We start from the raw sequence: 18,355 nt of genomic DNA, 5'->3' as shown, positions 1-18,355 counted from the left end.
CTGACATAGAAAGTACAAAGATTTGGGGCCCTCATCAAGGACCGGGTCGTGGCAACCCTATACAAAACTATGGATCATTGCGCGTCACTCTGCAGAAAATCCTTTATTCTGAGAGTCTATGTTATTGCTGTTGAACCACTAGAATATGTATATCAATGTGACAACTCACGAGCAGTTAGCTAGTGGTTCTCAATGTGATGTGTAATGCTTAATGCTTGTTCAAATATATCGGTTAGATAAGACATGCTACGCCGTGGCTATGACTGCGTGTCACCTGGTAACCTTATCGCTCGAACAAAAAGTTACCACAAAAAGCTATGCAATAAAACAGCTCTTTGCCTTTGGTTGACAAATGTTTACAATGAAATATCGATGCATGTGTTTCTGCTGAGACGGACCGAAGGGGACACAACAATGACAAATGTTTACAACTAAGTACGTAATCCCTCCGTCCGTGAATAAGTGTACATCTACCTAAATCAAAGTTTTAAAATTTTGACCAATTTTATAGAAAAGAGTAGTAGCATAGATGACATTAAATTGGTACATTATGAAACTACATTTCAAAACAAATCTAATGATATTAATTTAGTGCCATAAATGCTGCTATTTTTTATAAAGTTGGTCAAAATTTTAAACTTCAACTTAAGACAAAACCTATATGTACCCTTATGGGAGAGTAACTTTTGCGTGTGTACTCAGCCAAACAGTCCCGTCCTTTCTACCTTTGTGCCCCGTGAATCCGCATCGTTCGAGCAAGTCCAGCCCCGTGCGCGAGTGGTGTTTGTCGTCTGGAACCCTCGTGACCTCCTAATCCCATCCGAAATCCTCACTTTGTCTTAAGCCAAATAAAAATAAAATCAGTCCTCCCGATTCCCATTTGCCCCCCGCTCGATCCAGCGCTGCCGAATTCGTGCCGAGCTTGGGGTGCTGCCGATTGAGTTCTGATCCGGCGGCGTGCGGCGTTGGAGTGCCCCTGGTTCGGAAGCGGCGAGGGCCATGCGAATTGAGTCTCTGCTGTGCTGAGCATGAAGGGTGGGAGAGCTAAAGGCCTGGGTGATGGGATCGCCGGAGGGGCGCCTCGTTGAGTTGTTGGGAGCAGTCAAGTCGCGGATGCCGCGGCGGGGAGAGCACTCGCCGCCGCCTGCGCCGAAGGCTGCTGCTGCTGCCGATGTGCTACAGGCGCAGCCGCATGACTTGTCCAGAGACTTCTGGATGCCGGACCAAAGTTGCCGGGTGTGTTACGACTGCGATGCCCAGTTCACCATCCTTAATCGGCGTCACCACTGCCGCCACTGCGGCCGCGTGTTCTGTGCCCGTTGCACGGCCAACTCTGTGCCCCGCTCGCCGGGCGACGCGGCGCGGGAGGACATCGAGCGGATCAGGGTCTGCAACTACTGCTTCAAGCGCTGGCTGGAGGAGGAGGCGGCCACTCGGAGGGATGTGGCGCAGCTGTCGAGCCCGTCGCCGTCGGCCACGAGTGCGGGGAACGAAAAGTCATGTTCCACCGGGCGTAGCAGCACGGTGACCAACGGCCAGTTGTTGTCTTACGCGAATGTCAGCTGCACTGACTCTGCATCACGGTCGGTGGGCAGCGAGGGCAACTGCGGCGAGCTCGATGCTTCTCTGGAGTTGCAGCATGCTGTGATGGAGCCGGATGGGGCCATGGAGCATGCGGCTTATGTGGACAATTCGCCTGATCCATTCAACTTCTGCTTGAATAGGTATTCCTTTTTAGGCTTCTGGCTTTGTTAGCCAACGAAATCAGCTACGCTAACTTTTTTCTCAAGGAAATTAAACTACACTAACTTCATACATTATCGTTGACAAACGACAAACAAAGATTGTTTGAGTTAGTTGTCCAATCAGTAGCCGAGACCATACTTCTGAGGTATGATACCTGTGTTGCTGGATAGGGCTAGATGCAGTTACTTATTTGGCCAAATATTTTTCCTTTTGGATGCAATTCCCAGTACCTGAATTCTTTTGTTACTGTATATTGGAGAGTTTGCCCACTAACATCGCTTTACATGCCTAAAATGGAACTCCTGTGTTGTTTGAATATAGGATTTCTTTGAATAATACTTGGTCAAATTTAAAATACAGTTGTTTTTGGCTATTCATATGGGGTTTGCTTTATTATAGTGTGCCACATAAATAGATTCACGATAAGCAATGTGACATAAGCACACCTGAAATTCATAAGTGTTTTCTGTAGAGAACACAAAATTTCATAAGCTGTTCACTGTTGGTTAACTAACAAAGGGTGGCTGGAATCAGTTGCACTGTTGATCATCACCATCCTGAAACCAAGTTGGCACAGATTGAAATTACTGTTTGATTAGTTCCTTTTATGCTTTTCATTCTCGTTGACTTAAACCGGCACCGTGCTCATGCTCCTTTGTGCCATTGATAGCATGGTAGCAAGAAGCAGTGAAAATGCTTGACATAATCGTAGTATATGGTTACTTTATGATAAGCAGGATGTGATGAATTTACAAGATGATAAGGTCTCCAGATCTTGGATAAGTTTACTTGTTTAAGTTCTGTTCTCAGGGAGTAAGAAGTACTCCGCGGAGGAATTATCATTCAAACTCAACAAAAGAAAGGAAGACTGTATTTCAAAATTGTTAGTTGGATCCCTGTGACTAATTCAACATTTATTTTCTTCTACTAGGAGTGATGATGAAGATGACGACTACACAATTTTCCGCTCTGATTCGGAAGTACACCACCTACAAAACTCTGATGAGTACAATGGGCCTATGTGTTTTGATGATCATCAAGTTGTTTGCAATGATGCTGCTAAAGATTCTGCATCACCAAGAAAAGATACAGCAACCTTAGTTAATTCTGAGGGAATGGATAAGACTGGTGATCATATCATTGATAATGCTGAGGAGTGCAATGCTCGATCTTCTTCGTTGTATGGCATGGAAGTGCTAGAAAATGAACTTGTGGATTTTGAAAACAATAGCTCACTTTGGCTACCTCCAGAAGCCGAGGATGAAGAGGATGACCATGATGGTGCTCCATGTGATGATGAGGAGGGAGAGGATGCCACAGGAGAATGGGGTTATCTACGCTCAAACAGCTTCAGCAGTGGACATTGTCGAAGTAGAGATAAATCTGCTGAGGAACACAAGAAAGCCATGAAAGATATTGTTGATGGGCATTTTCGGGCATTGGTGGCCCAACTTCTTCAAGCTGAAAAGATAGAATTGGGTGATAAAATTGGCAATGAGAGTTGGCTAGATATAGTTACCTCCTTGTCTTGGGAAGCCGCATCTCTTTTGAGACCAGATACCAGCAAAGGAGGACGTATGGACCCTGGTGGCTATGTAAAGGTGAAATGCTTGGCTTGTGGCCGTCCAAGTGACAGGTGAACAGATTCACTCTTCCATGTATCACTTCACATAATCTGGTGGTTTTTACTTGTTTATGTGTTTTAGCATTCATTTGCTTAATGCTTTATGAAGTTCTCATATCAATATGGCACTACTTTATAATGTAAATAACATATAGTGCTACTGCTGGTAACCTTGGCTTTTCAAGTTATAAAAAAAAGGGCAGCCCGGTGCATGTAGCTCCCGCTTGCACAGGGTCCAGGGAAGGGTCCGACTACTTTGGGTCTATTGTACGTAGCCTTTCCCTACATTTCTGCAAGAGGCTGTTTCCAGGACTTGAACCCGTGACCTCATGGTCACAAGGCAGCAGCTTTACCACTGCGCCAAGGCAGCAGCTTTTCAAGTTATAGCACTTGAGATTTCATCGTTTCTTTCCTTTCTGTGCATTTCCTTAGTGCTGCAGGCAAGAACTTAATTGTTTTTGTGTCTGGTTGTAAACTTCTTCATTTCCAGCTTGGTTGTAAGAGGAGTTGTTTGTAAGAAGAATGTTGCTCATCGGCGCATGTCAACAAAGAAGGAAAAGCCACGAATCCTAATTCTTGGTGGTGCACTTGAATATCAGCGTGTATCGAATTTGCTTTCAAGTTTTGATACCTTACTGCAGCAGGTACTACCCACGATTATGTTTTCATGCATAAATTGTAAAACCAAAGTGCATTGAGAGTGTGGTATAGATTGATCGTTGCTGATGGCGATCATTTTCATGCCTTTTTGTATTCTAGGAAACGGATTATCTGAAAATGGCAGTTGTAAAGATCAAAGCGCACCAACCAAGTGTTGTATTGGTAGAGAAATCTGTGTCTCGTTATGCTCAGGATTTGTTTCTGGAGAAAAACATTTCACTTGTTTTGAATATCAGAAGACCACTTCTGGAACGGATATCCCGTTGCACTGGTGCTCAGATAGTTCCCTCTATTGATTATCTGTCATCCCAAAAGCTCGGGAATTGTGACTTATTCCATGTGGAGAAGTATATTGAAGAGCATGGGACTGCTGGAGAAGGTGGGAAGAAAATGCTGAAGACCCTTATGTTTTTTGAAGGCTGTCCAAAGCCCTTGGGTTTTACAGTAAGTGTTCTGTTGTTGACTTAGTTATAACACTTGGGGTCCTGTCTAAGTATATCTAATTCTGCAGATCTTGCTAAAAGGAGCTAATGGGGATGAGTTGAAAAAAGTGAAGCATGTTGTGCAATATGGAGTCTTCGCAGCCTATCACTTGGCTCTTGAAACATCTTTTCTTGTAGATGAAGGTGCAACCCTGCCAGAACTCCCTCTTAAGTCGCCGATTATTGTTGCTTTGCCGGACAAACCTTCCAGTGCTGATAGATCCATTTCAACGATACCTATTTTGCAAATGCCTACTATTTCATCACCCAACAACAACCTGCAAGCATTTGATATTCAAAAGGATGACTTTACATTCAATGGTTTTAAAATGATGGACCAAATGGCTGCAGCATCCTTCCCTGATAGCAAATGCTGGGAAAGATTGGGAGTTGGTTCTACCCAAGCATCATCAGTTCAAATCAATGACCAAACTGGAGACATTGGCTGTTTGCTTGGTATGGACCCTCAATCATATAATGATCCTCTGGTTCAGCAGTCGAGAATTTCATTCTGCCAGTGTCCTGCTTGTACTAGAGATGTTGGCAGCAAAATGAAATTTGAAGAACTCCAGCCTGAAACCAATAGACATCCACTGGCTAATGGCCTGAGTGTGTTGCCTGCTCATCCTGCAAATTTGGTGGCTGCTGAAAGTGATCTTTCATTTGCCCATAACGCCAACAATGGTGCCAAGGTAGCGGCTAAGCCATCTGCTCCTCTCAACTTACAAGTTTCTTATAATAATGTCAGTTCAAATGACGGTTCAATAGTAAAAAGGGATGAAATTCCAGCATCCCCTGCCGACAACCAGAGTATATTAGTTTCTCTGTCCTCGCGTTGTGTTTGGAAAGAAGCTATATGTGAGCGGCCACACCTTCTTCGCATAAAATATTATGGTAACTTTGACAAACCTTTAGGCAGGTTTTTGCGTGACCAGCTATTTGATCAGGTTAGACCAAGGTCTTTGAAACTATACTTGTTTCATAGTTTTTATATCTCACATAACTTCTACATTTTGTTTTAGAGCAATTGTTGTCTCTCTTGTGAGCTGGCACCAGAGGCCCATGTTTATTGCTATGTTCACCCCCAAGGCAGCTTAACAATATCAGTGCGGAAACTCATAGTGAAGTTACCTGGTGAACATGATGGTAAAATCTGGATGTGGCATAGATGCTTACGCTGTCCGCGCGATAAAGGGCTCCCTCCAGCAACTAAAAGAGTAGTGATGTCTGATGCTGCCTGGGGCTTATCTTTTGGTAAATTTTTGGAACTTAGTTTTTCAAATCATGCAGCAGCAAGTAGGGTAGCCAGCTGTGGTCATTCTCTTCACAGGGACTGCCTTCGTTTTTATGGGTATATCCTCATCTCCATTCCACTTTATCAATTTGGCAAAAATCATGTCTTAAATGTTTGAATTTCAGTTTCGGTGAAATGGTTGCTTGCTTCCGATACGCATCAATCAAGGTTCACTCAGTCTATTTGCCTCCGTCGAAACTTGATTTTACTTCCCAGCATCAGGAATGGGTAGAGCAAGAAGCAAATGAGGTAGCAAGTTTAATTTTATTAGCTCACTTACGAGGTAATTACTGTGTGATGCTAATAGTCAAATGTCTCAGGTGGTTGATTCAGCTGAACTCCTGTTCACTGAAGTACTGAATGCACTCCATCAAATTTCAGAGAAAAGGCCAATTACAGGCTCTTTTGATGGCAACATGAAGATCCTTGAGTTAAGACAAAACATAGTAGAGTTGGAAGATATCCTACAAGCAGAGAAGGTTGATTTCACGGTAAATTTGTTTTACTATTTTTATCTAGTGATTTGTTAAGAAACCATTGTCACACAAAGCTCTGTAAAAAAAAAAAGCTAAACTGAATGTAGTATTCTGATTATTGGAGCATTCACCTTCAGGAGTCACTAAAGAATCTACTGAAAAGGGAAATCAGAAAGGGGCAGTTATTCATTGATATTCTTGAAGTTAACAAACTAAGGAGGCAGCTACTATTTCTTTGTTACTTGTGGGATCAACGCCTAAGTTTCATAGCAACCTCAGGTGGCAAGTATTGCGCTGCTCTTGGAAGTCTACGAGTTGGAAGTAATAATTCTGAAATCAATGATCGATCAGCTGATACCAATACAAACACAAAGTTGGAGAAGAACTCAAAGGGCACCGATTCAAATGCACTTTACGCTGGTGATGAGGGGACCAACCAGCATGATCAATCTAATGAAACTTGCTCGAGAAATACTGAAGAGTTGAATGGTGCTGAAGATACAATAGTTGAAATAAATCATGCAAATAGCGCTAATGTCAGGGGTCATTTAGATCATCAAGGATCGATTAACGGCGTTCGTAGGGTTTCTTCTGAAGGTCAGTTCCCAGTAGCTACTGACATTTCAGATAAACTGGGTGCAAAATGGAGAGGTGAGGATGGATCTGCTCCTGATGCAAGCCTGGTGAAACCACTAGCTCTGTTAGAAGGTACAGCTGCTGATGTGAAAAAACAAGCAAAGGCAGTACCACGCCACACTTCTGCATCTGTCAGGTCTGGGGATACAGTAGAAGACTTGCTAAGCTGCCTTAAAATGCCATACATGACATTTTATAATTCATTGAACACAAACTCTGGCACAGCACCGACATTTGGAACCTTGGCCGACTACAATCCTGTATACATTTCATTGTTTCGCGATCTATCACAGCAAGGTGGAGCAAGACTTTTTCTGCCAACTGGAGCTAATGATGTTGTTATCCCGGTATTTGATGATGAACCGACTAGTATTATTTCTTATGCACTTGTTTCACCTGTGTATCACTTTCAAATGTCAGTTGAGAGCAATCAAAATAAAGACAGTGCAGATTCTACACTTTCGTTGCCTGTTTATGATTCAGGAAATTTTAACCTGTTCCATTTATTTGAGGATTTTGGATCCTCTGATGATTTTGCTTCATCGATATCTTCCAGTAGAGGGTCCTTTGCTCCTGATCTACTGCACTCCAGAGTTTCTTTTCAAGATGGTGGGCCACTTGGGAAAGTTAAATACACTGTGACATGCTATTATGCAAAAAGCTTTGAAGAACTCAGAAGGTCTTGTTGTCCATCGGAGCTTGATTATTTAAGATCTATCAGTCGATGCAAGAAATGGGGAGCACAAGGTGGCAAAAGTAATGTGTTCTTTGCAAAATCTCTGGATGATAGATTTATTATAAAGCAGGTCACAAAAACAGAGCTTGAATCATTCCTTCAGTTCGGCCCAGATTATTTTAAGTATTTGTCAGAGTCCATAAGCACTGGAAGCCCTACATGCCTTGCAAAGATTCTGGGAATCTATCAGGTATGTTCGTCTCACCTTCTTTAATCTCCTGTTTATATATGTTTATTAGCAGTGGTATTCCACATTAAGTATGGGGAAGAAACTTCTTGTAAGATTAGTGGCAATGGTCACTAAGTGGAATTTTGCTTCGAAACAATGTTGTTTCTATCGTGCATGACATATTGCAGTCTTTCAAGTGAAGCCAAATATTGGAGTACTTCATTTAGGGTAGAGGTACAAATAATAGTTTTTCTATGTATGCAAGTTATCTTTCCCACTTCTAAAGATTTGAGTTGGTGGTGAGTTCACTCACCCTCCATCTCCTACCTCTGTGGGACCCACCACATTAAAATAATAACAATCTCCAACATACCAGCTGGCTTTCTGCATTAAAAAAAACTTCCTCTGGACCGCCGCTCTCCCCAATCGTCATCTTCTATCCAATCTAAGACGCTCCACCACCACCATCCACCTGTGCATAGCAGCGACGGCTGCTTCCCTAGAACAATTCCACAGGTCAGGTTGGGCACGAGCCGGAATCGGATCGAGCAGCCAAAATCTAACCGACGACGGGCAGGGCCGGGGCTCAGCTCGGTGCTATGGCGAACCCCAATACGAGGGCGAGGCTTGTACCGACCAACTCTTTGCCGGTTGGCTCGCCGGCCCTGGAGGCGCTGTTCAATGCTAGGTAGGCCTAGGATGCGGCGGCTTTGGGAACGTGGTCGTGGAGGTGGAGCATCGGAGCGTCCGAGAGGCATGCTCGTGGAGGAGAAGCACCACACGGCGGCGACCCCGGTCGAGGGCACACCCTAACCACGAGCAGCATGGGAGCTTGGCCACTGCGCGTGTGTGCTTGGTGAACGACGATAGAGGGATCGGAGGTTGCGGTGCATGTGCTCGGCAACGACGGCGTGCCGGTCTGGTCGGCCACCGTCGTTGGCGCGGGGGGCCAGGGTGTGCAGTTGCAGTTGCAGTGCATAGCGAGGATCCAAGGAAAGGACGAAGAGGGCGAGACGCCGTGGTGCTTCTCCACCTCTATCCCCGGCGACGTTGTTCAATGCTAGGTAGGCCCAGGATGCGGCGGCGTTGGGAACGTGGTCGTGGAGGTGGAGCACCGGCGCGTTCGGGAGGCGTGGTCGTGGAGGAGAAGCATCACAGCAGCGAGCCCGGTCTATATTGCGGACACCCCGACCACGAGCAGCAAGAGAGCTTGGCGACCGCGCGTGCGTGCGCTGGGCGAACAACTGCATATGAATCGGAGGGTGCGGGCACCGGCGTGCGTATATGTGCTCGGCAACAACTACATGGCGGTGTGGCCGGCCACCGGCGTGGGAACGGTGGGCCGGGGTCTGCAGCCGCAGTGCATGGCGGGGATCCGAGGACAGGACGACGTCGTCGGGGATGGATACAGGATGCGTGCGTGCAGCATGCGTACGCTAGCAGCGGCAACACGGTGGATGGACGCATGCGAGCGTACGTTGTTGTATTTTATTAGAAAATCGCGTACATAATGGGGCTCCTCTTATTAATTCCCTCCTCTCACTTGGATGGGTTGAGCTCTTCCAAAAAAATAGATTTTTTTTTAGAATTCCTAAAAAACAGATGGGTTGGGTTCAGAAGAGAGCCTTGCAGCTGAACTGGGCCAAAACTGGCTCTACCTGGTTGTGCTTGAGGCCTATTTTGCCGTCTCAGCTAGGCCTTTTGCCCTAAAAAAAAGGCTAGGCCTCTTATCCTTTCGGGCAGAGTTAGAGCCAGCCCGACAGGAAGCCCGGCCCGTCCAGCCTTTTAGAGGAAATATAACAATAAAAACCACAAGGGGAGCGTCGTCATTCTAGGCGACAACGACCAACGCATCATGGATGGGGAGTGCTTCACGAAGCAGTTTTGTCTCTATGCAGGACGACATCGGGAAGTAGGTCCACCAGTGTGTAGGCTCAACAATATTGGTGAGCACTGCAGAGGTAGTGGGCAGGCGGCGGCCAGCACGGGCACCCGACATAGGGAGGCATCCTGCACATCGGCCTTGGCTGCGGTCGTCCGTGCGAGCATAGCACGGAAGTCACACCCGAGCTCCTCTAGAGCCATAATGCCGTATAGCATTTTGCTACTCAGTGAGCAGCGAGCATTATATCTTATTCACAGCGGTCATGACCATGACGGTGGAGGCCATGAGGACCACCACGCTCAATGCATCAGATGGATAGATGCAACCCCCCCAACCCCCACCCCTCTCCTTGAAAATAAATAATATTTGCAATCATCGAAATTCCAATTCATTGACTCTTCATGGTGGCAAGTTGACCATATATCATGCACTCTTGATGGTAACTTCCATGTGTCTTTGCTTATTATCTGACGCCTTTCATTAACATGCTTTATCTCTCTTCCTTTTTCTCATTGCATATTTTTTTTAATCTCCCTGTGCAACCTAGGGTGGCAAATGATGTGAAATATTATGTTGGACACGGAATCTTTGATATGTTTACACATTTATTATCTCATCTACCATCCTCGAGTTCTTTTAACTACATTCAAACATCACATTTGGTAGGCTGCAACTTGGCTTATGTTGATACCAAGTCCGTTCAAACCTATAAGCGTGGGTTTTTAAGAATGTTGTCAATGGGGCATATCATTTTAAATGGGATAAAATAAACATGCAACAAGATCTCAAATGTTGATTTGAATGTACTACAGTTCTAAACTTCGACATTAAAAACATAGGAGAAAAATAAAAATGATAATGTGATATGCAACAAGTAAACATATCATTAGTGTTTTGGCCTACCTTGCAAAGTAGAATAATGATGTGTATGCTAGCATTAGTTGAAATGTCCACTAATACATGTGATAAGAAAGGGAATATCCAGTTGTTTCTTCTGTAACTTTAGAAGGTCTTGATTAAAAATATAACAGTGTGGCTAAATTATTTTTGGCTCTACTTCCATGTTGTTCCGTAGCGTAGCACGGGCATTTTACTAGTTTGATGTGCAGTCTCAGTATAGCCTAGGTCTCTTTACATAGTCGTATTAGTTTAAATTTCCTTGTACCACAAACTAATGTACTAGGTCTCTTTACATGTGTATATATTTGCCCCATGGGCTATGCAATACAACTAAGCTGCTCCAATAACAGTCTCCAGAGAAAAGGATTACATTTTCGTTCCGAGGCTCTCCATTTTATACATGGGTATGATCATTTGTGTTAGGAAATATGCAACTTATATTTCCTGGGGGGCAAGGGCCAGTATATATACACATGTACAGGTGGTAAATATGCAGAAAATCCCTATACAATGTGGAAAATACACATGCTATATATGGAACATAATATAACTATCATATGGGTTACAGGAGCAAAAGTCTCATCGTAATCACAATCATGCTCCTGCTGGCCATGAGCCACAGGACAAGCTTTGTAGTGCTCAAGAGAATCATCAGAGCGAGTCTTAACCTTGTAGACCCTACAAGTGATGGGACGAACACGGGGATGAAGAGAAATGAGATCCCACATGCCGGTGCGCTCAAGAGGAACAGTCTCCTTTGCCATCGCAAGCTGCCATTCGGGGTGAACAATAGCATCAGAATAAGAAGTGGGCTCAAGAACAGCGGCGCCAGCGCTTGGAAGGCCAAGGTGGTCAACAGGCGGAAGCGGAGAAGGACGCAAGCCATAAGTAGGCTGAGTCGCTGAGATGAGGAAGATGGCACACGAGAAGTAAATGGCGCATCAGTAGACTTATTCACAACATGCGGACGACGAGTATAAATGTGAGGAAAAGATGGAAGAATACGAGGAGGAATCACCGGGATAGTCTCAGGTGATAGAGACGGGGAAGCCACCGGGGGTGAAGGTACGTAATCCTGTGATAAGTGAGGTGAGGAAACAATAGGAGATGGTGGCAGAGGATCTGCAGTAGTCGAAGAAGCAGGAGCAGTAGGACGGATGGGAAAGGACTCAACAAGAGTGATAGGAGTATCGGGAAAAGTGAGGAAAGAGATATCCTTCGCTGAAAAGGTCGAAGAAGATGGACGCGGGTAGAAAGGATGAGACTCATCAAAAGTCACAACCTGAGAAATACGCATCCGACGACCAACAAGACCCCAACAAATATGCAACTTGTATTTTCTGGGGGCCAAAGGCCAGCATATATATACATGTACAGGTGGTAAATATGCGGAAAACCCCTCATACAATGGGGAAAATATTCAGGCTATACATGGAACATAATGTAACTAACAATTTGAACTTTTAGATGAATATATGATAGTTTCTGGGATCTGGTAATTTTGCTGGTGGGTTGGGATCAAAAAGATTCTCCAGTTTTAGAATCATGCATATATTATACATAAAACCATTCCCCTGCATTTTTCACATAGCTCACATTGGGGCATCTAGTAATTAGTAATGAGGTATATTAGTTGCGCTTCATATTGATTTTGTTAGTCTTTTTGGTTAAATAAATATATGTTATGCACCTACGACAATTTTATTTGATCTAGTATGTGCTTCCTTGAACACGCCTTCGGAGATCTTGCAACCTGCAAGTCGTGTCCGCAGGAAGTTTTGCAACTTTGGGACTGGATTAAACTCTCAAATAATGTATGATATGGTTGGGCAGTACTAGAAATGGTATGCTTTTGCTGGAGTTCATTGAGCCAATGACCCAAAATTATAGGCGTAGCTTTTTCTTTTCTATGGTAGGGTTGGGTAGTACTAAAAATGGTATGCTTTTGCTTAGGTTACAATTAAGCATCTGAAAGGTGGCAAGGAATCAAAAATGGATTTGCTTGTGATGGAAAATCTCTTATTTGGACGGAATATTACGAGGCTTTATGATCTCAAGGGATCTTCAAGGTCAAGGTATAATGCAGACTCCAGCAGGAACAAGGTCCTGCTTGACCAGAACTTAATTGAGGCAATGCCAACGTCGCCAATTTTTGTCGGGAACAAGGCGAAGCGCCTTCTTGAAAGAGCTGTTTGGAACGACACTTCTTTTCTAGCAGTAAGTTCTGATCAATGCATTACTTATGTTCATAAAGACAAAGAAAATGTAAGTCATAGGATAACTTCCACCGTGATTTATACAACTTGATACTAGATTTTTTCTTCTTCTATAAAACATGTGTCACATGTGTATATCATGTGATCACATGAGATCTCATGTGACCATCTCATGCATCTCATCAAATGACCACAAGAAACATGCATCTCATGCTGGCATGAATATACTCTGTCAGGATTTGTGATTTACACCAATAACATTGTAGCAGGCACTAGGCAACATGTTAGACACTGCGTGGACAGGGGACGTGAGATATGTACAATATACTCCCTCCGGTTCTTTTTAGTCTGCATATAAGTTTTGTCTCAAGTCAAAGTATCCCTACTTTGACCAAACTTATAGAAAAAAGTATCAATACTCACAATTTCAAATGAATATGGGTAGATTCATTATAAAATGTAGTTTCATAGTATATGTGTTTGGTATTATAGATGTTGATACCTTTTAATAGAAATTTGGTCAAACTTTGCAAAGTTTGACTTGACACAAATATAATACGCGGAGTGAAAAGGACCGGAGGGAGTAGAACTATTATCAAACTGACACTGATACCAAACATATGTATAAACATGAGTTATCAACTGATTCTGATGGCTTTCTTTCAGGGAATTGATGTAATGGATTATTCCTTGCTTGTGGGTGTTGATGAGGAGAAACATGAGCTTGTCCTGGGAATAATTGATTTCATGAGGCAGTATACATGGGACAAGCACCTTGAAACATGGGTCAAATCTTCTGGCATTCTAGGTGGGCCTAAGAATGCCGCTCCAACTGTTGTCTCACCGATGCAGTACAAGAAGCGGTTTAGGAAAGCAATGTCTGCTTATTTTATTGTGATTCCTGAGCAATGGATGCCTGCAATAATCAATCCAGACCAGTCCTCGTCAAATATTTGTGAAGACGATTCTCAAAATGCTTCACCAGAGTAGCATGGCGCTCGGTGTGTTAATGATGGATGGGGGTTGCCGGATTTGGTCCTACTGCAGTCATGAGAAATGATTAATTTGGTACTCGGCCGGCATTGAAATGATCTTCAGGCTGGGCACTGTATTCTCCTGTGGTCATTTGCACAGATCAGATTGCACTCGCCGGTTTCCATCTAATATAAAAAGAAACCATCACATGTGTATATTCTTGCGACTGCAATTGTGATTAGTTTTGCCTGTGTTGCCTATATGGTACATATATCAAGTGTAAGTGCCTTCTCGTGTCTTGTAGGTGGTTTTCATTTTGGCTAGATGTGAACAGAAATTTGGGCCTTTTTCTTTTGCACAAGTGGTTGTTGTGTGTCTGTTGATTTTTAGAGGGGCTATCGCCGTCTGTGGTGTATATAATAACAAAATAAAAGTCGAGTTAGTGCTAATGCCCCGTGTCAAGATTCCTATGCCAACAAGCTGTGGAGAACATATACACGTCAGAACATGGCTCCGCGGGAGGCCAAAATCACTGTTTTGACCATTTTCATTGACGCGGAGCATCCCACCCGGGGGCCCGAAATCACGATTTTAACCTTTTTCATTGATGCGGCGTATCCCATGGTCATCCCCATGGACCATTCTACATCTTCCACGACATCACTTGGACCAATGACAAGAGCTCATGCGAGAGCTATCAAAAATGAGGTTAACTCTTTTTGTTGAGCTTTCCTTTGACTCACTTGAGACATGACTACTACCTCAAACGAAGATGCTTTGTGTGCATCATTCTACATCTCTCACGACATCACTTGGACCAATGACAAGAGCTCGTGCGAGAGCTATCAAAAATAAGGTTAACTCTCTCCTTGTTGAGCTCCCCTTTGACCCACTTGAGACATGGCTACTACCTCAAATGAAAATGCTTTGTGTGCTTAGGTGGTATCAAAGAAGCAACCAAGGAGAAGTTACGGTGCAAGTTAGACATCAAGAGCATGAAGAGAATCTGGCCAGCCCAGAAATCCGGTACAACCGCCCATGTACCGCCCAACTACCGTCCGGACGGTACAACCGCTTGACTACCGCCCAACAATCGGCCCAGGTTCTGTGACCGAGCGGTGCAAGGCTGGTACAGCACCGGTTTATCCCGTAACAGCCAAAAGACCGGTACAATCGCTCCTACCACCGGTACAACCGCTACTCCCTTCCGCGAACACCTCGAGGAACCAGCACCTGAGCTCCTAGCGGTACAATCGCCCCCATGACCGGTACTACCGCCTGCCTGCGCGCAATGAGAGGGGTTTCACCCCATGTATCCCCCACTTACCCCTTGGACTATATATACTTGTCCCTAGTTCCGTATTAGCGTTAGCAAAGGATTAGCTCATTTGAGATAGAGCTTTGCTCATCCATCCGGATCTACTCCATCGAGAGAGACCGCTCCCTCTTCGGAGAAGATCCATCTTGGATTCAAGACCCCTCACGGGAAGACCCTCAAGACCTCCTCACGGAGAACAACTTGCTACTTGTATCGTCACTTATTGATCATGGATCGTGTACCTCTTTGTGTTTCGAGGATCTAGCACTTGTGTAATCGAATCTTGTTGGTTTGAGTGTTTTCTCTCCTCGTGTTCTCCCTCGTGTTCTTCGTGTTCTTGGTAGGATCCACTCCAATCGTGAAAGATCGGACATCTAGGGTTTCACCCTATATCATCTTGGATCAGAGCAAGGTTGATCACGAATTTGGAGCCCCTACCCCCTTGTTTTCTAGCCTATTTTGTTGTGTTCTTCCCCAATTTTGAAAATCCCCACCAAAAATAGCCCATTTTTTTGTGATTTGTTGATTTTGATCCATGGATTTGCTTGGTTTTGAGTGGATCTAGCATCTCCCCAAGTTTCCCCATCTTTCATCCACAAAATCTCTCCAGTTGTGCCCCCAAAATCATCCATTTCCGCCCCAAATCCATCCCGGTCCAGGTCTGAAAATTTTCCCGACAAAAGCAGTACAACCGCCCCATCAAGGCGGTACAACCGCTCCACCATCCCCTGATACTTCTGCCAACCCAAAACTGGAACCCCAAGACACTCCAGGAGCGGTACAATCGCCCACCCAAGCGGTACAACCGCCCCTCCCAGTTTCATCCTGGGCCGATTTCCAGTTTTGACCATAACTAATTCATCCGGACTCGGATTTTAATGTTCTTTAGCTTGTTTTGAAGCTACTGACATCCCACAGACCACAAAAATACTTCCAACACCATTAGACACCATCAAATTTTCCGAACTTTGGCATCTTTGCCTAGGGCTTTCACTACATCATCCGCTATACCACCACCAACTTCCGCAACTTAACCCATTTTGTTTCCCATAGCATTTGTGGTTGTTTGAGTTGTGATTTGAGTCTCCGAAGGTGTTTCGGCTACTTAGGGACGGTTTCTTCTTCATCAACCACCACCACCGCATTCCGCTACCACCATTTGACTTTGGTTTTGAGAATTTGAGTTGTGGTTCATCGTTTCCTAGGGTGTTTAGGCTAACTAGGAATGGTTCAACATCGACATCACCACCGCTCATCTTCGCCATAGACGGTAACTTCTACGACATCTTTGTTTACTCCTTGTCATTACATTGATAACCCCATAGCCCATTTTGCGCACCTTACCTATCAAGACTAGCCATTTGAGTATTGCCGGCAACGTTACTTGTGCACATTAGTGATCATAGCTCCCATTGCATACATACTGATAGAGGCAAAGGTGTCCCGTCTTTCGATGAGATGGTGGATTTCGCTTTGGTGGAAGTCGACTTTGACGATCCGACTACGAACGTGCGAGGACGTCGCGCCTTAGCAATCGCTAAACCAACTCCGAGAGGTTATTGACCACGCCGGAGCACGATCAACCTGACCACGAGGGTCTGTTTCCTGCGAGCAAACGAAGAACAAGCAAGAAACTAAGATTGCAATCTGGATATTGCGAATATAAGATGAAAGCTTTATTGATCAAGGTGGGGTTCTGTGACGCCTTTGTCTGGTCGTTGAACACAAACGAAGTACGCGAAGTTGCAGCTATGGCGAACTTTTAATCTAAACAAAACCCAAAGTCTAAACGATGCCCTAAGGGCTGTATATATGGAGGAAGAGGGGGGAATTTCGTGGCCCTTGGTGGAGGGGTCCGAAATCAACCCTATCTCTTGTTTCCCGACACATACGGACTCTAAAAATAGCCTATACTTATGTATTTCGAAATTACATGGGCCTGGCCCAATAATAAGGTGACGCAGCACCTAAAATAGCCTCGGGACGAAATTTATGAAGTGGCATCTTGTATATTTCGTCCAAGGCTTCATGCACCCATTATGGTGGCTTCAAAGTCCTGAAATCATCACTTGTAACTCCGTTCTTGTTCCCCTTGCGCATGCCATCATCTCCATGCTTGTTCTTGCTCCAATGTTCATCCTTCTCCAAGCTAGGCCCTTCATTTGTAAGCAAAACAAATGTATCCAATTTAGGCAGCATCATATTCTCATGAACATTAGAATCATTACCAAGAAACGAAAGTACCTGGTAATTTAGTTGGCGTGCACGAGCTCTAGTAATTGGTCCAGTATGTATAGCAGCAGGGGCTGTGGGTGTAACAATTGTATTGATGTCCTCATCAGGAAGTGCACCTTTTGCACCGACCGAGTATCTTTTCTTGGCTATGTTGTTACTCCACAGGGAATTGAAGTTGATAAAGCCAAGATTGAAGCTATTGAGAGTTGGCCACAGCCCAAAACGGTCACACAAGTGAGGAGTTTTCTTGGCCTCGCTGGATTCTATAGGCGTTTTGTGAGAGATTTCAGCACCATTGCTGCACCTCTTAATGAGCTTACAAAGAAAGATGTGCCTTTTCTTTGGGGTACCGCACAGGAAGAAGCCTTCACGGTATTGAAAGATAAGTTGACACATGCTCCTTTACTCCAACTTCCTGATTTTAATAAGACTTTTGAGCTTGAATGTGATGCTAGTGGAATTGGATTAGGAGGTGTGTTATTACAAGATGGCAAACCTGTTGCATACTTTTCTGAAAAATTGAGTGGGCCTAGTCTGAATTATTCTACTTATGATAAAGAATTATATGCTCTTGTTCGGACTTTAGAAACATGGCAACATTATTTATGGCCCAAAGAATTTGTTATACATTCTGATCATGAATCTTTGAAACATATTAAAACTCAAGCTAAACTGAATCGTAGACATGCTAAATGGGTTGAATTCATTGAGACTTTCCCTTATGTCATTAAACACAAGAAGGGAAAAGAAAATGTTATTGCTGATGCATTGTCTCGTCGCTATACTATGCTTTCACAACTTGACTTCAAAATATTTGGTTTGGAGACCATCAAAGATCAATATGTGCATGATGCTGATTTTAAAGATGTAATGCAGAATTGTAAAGAAGGAAGAATGTGGAACAAGTTTGTCGTTAACGATGGATTTGTGTTTCGTGCTAACGAGCTATGCATTCCAGCTAGCTCCGTTCGTCTTTTGTTGTTGCAGGAAGCGCATGGAGGAG

The 18,355-nt window shown here is 44.2% G+C and overlaps 1 protein-coding gene across 3 annotated transcripts; it reads left to right on the top strand.

The window, feature by feature from the left end:
• The first annotated feature begins 723 nt into the window (after positions 1-723).
• LOC119340466 (1-phosphatidylinositol-3-phosphate 5-kinase FAB1B-like) lies at positions 724-14,269 on the top strand. Of its 3 annotated transcripts, none has more exons than XM_037612380.1 (11): positions 724-1,724; positions 2,678-3,382; positions 3,861-4,014; positions 4,130-4,474; positions 4,542-5,204; positions 5,535-5,863; positions 5,932-6,055; positions 6,127-6,297; positions 6,420-7,844; positions 12,562-12,825; positions 13,491-14,269. In XM_037612380.1, the coding sequence occupies exons 1-11, from the start codon at positions 1,060-1,062 to the stop codon at positions 13,812-13,814; spliced, it is 5,169 nt and encodes a 1,722-aa protein (XP_037468277.1). In that variant the 5' UTR covers positions 724-1,059; the 3' UTR covers positions 13,815-14,269. The 3 variants fall into 3 exon arrangements, with proteins under 3 accessions (XP_037468277.1, XP_037468276.1, XP_037468274.1); XM_037612379.1 differs by having other exon boundaries at positions 4,542-5,459; positions 6,127-6,285; XM_037612377.1 differs by having other exon boundaries at positions 4,542-5,459.
• Positions 14,270-18,355: the final 4,086 nt, after the last annotated feature.

This window comes from Triticum dicoccoides, chromosome 7B (assembly GCF_002162155.2).
Source record: "Triticum dicoccoides isolate Atlit2015 ecotype Zavitan chromosome 7B, WEW_v2.0, whole genome shotgun sequence".
Classification (NCBI taxonomy): Eukaryota; Viridiplantae; Streptophyta; class Magnoliopsida; order Poales; family Poaceae; genus Triticum; species Triticum dicoccoides.
This window is presented reverse-complemented; position numbering and strand designations above follow the sequence as displayed.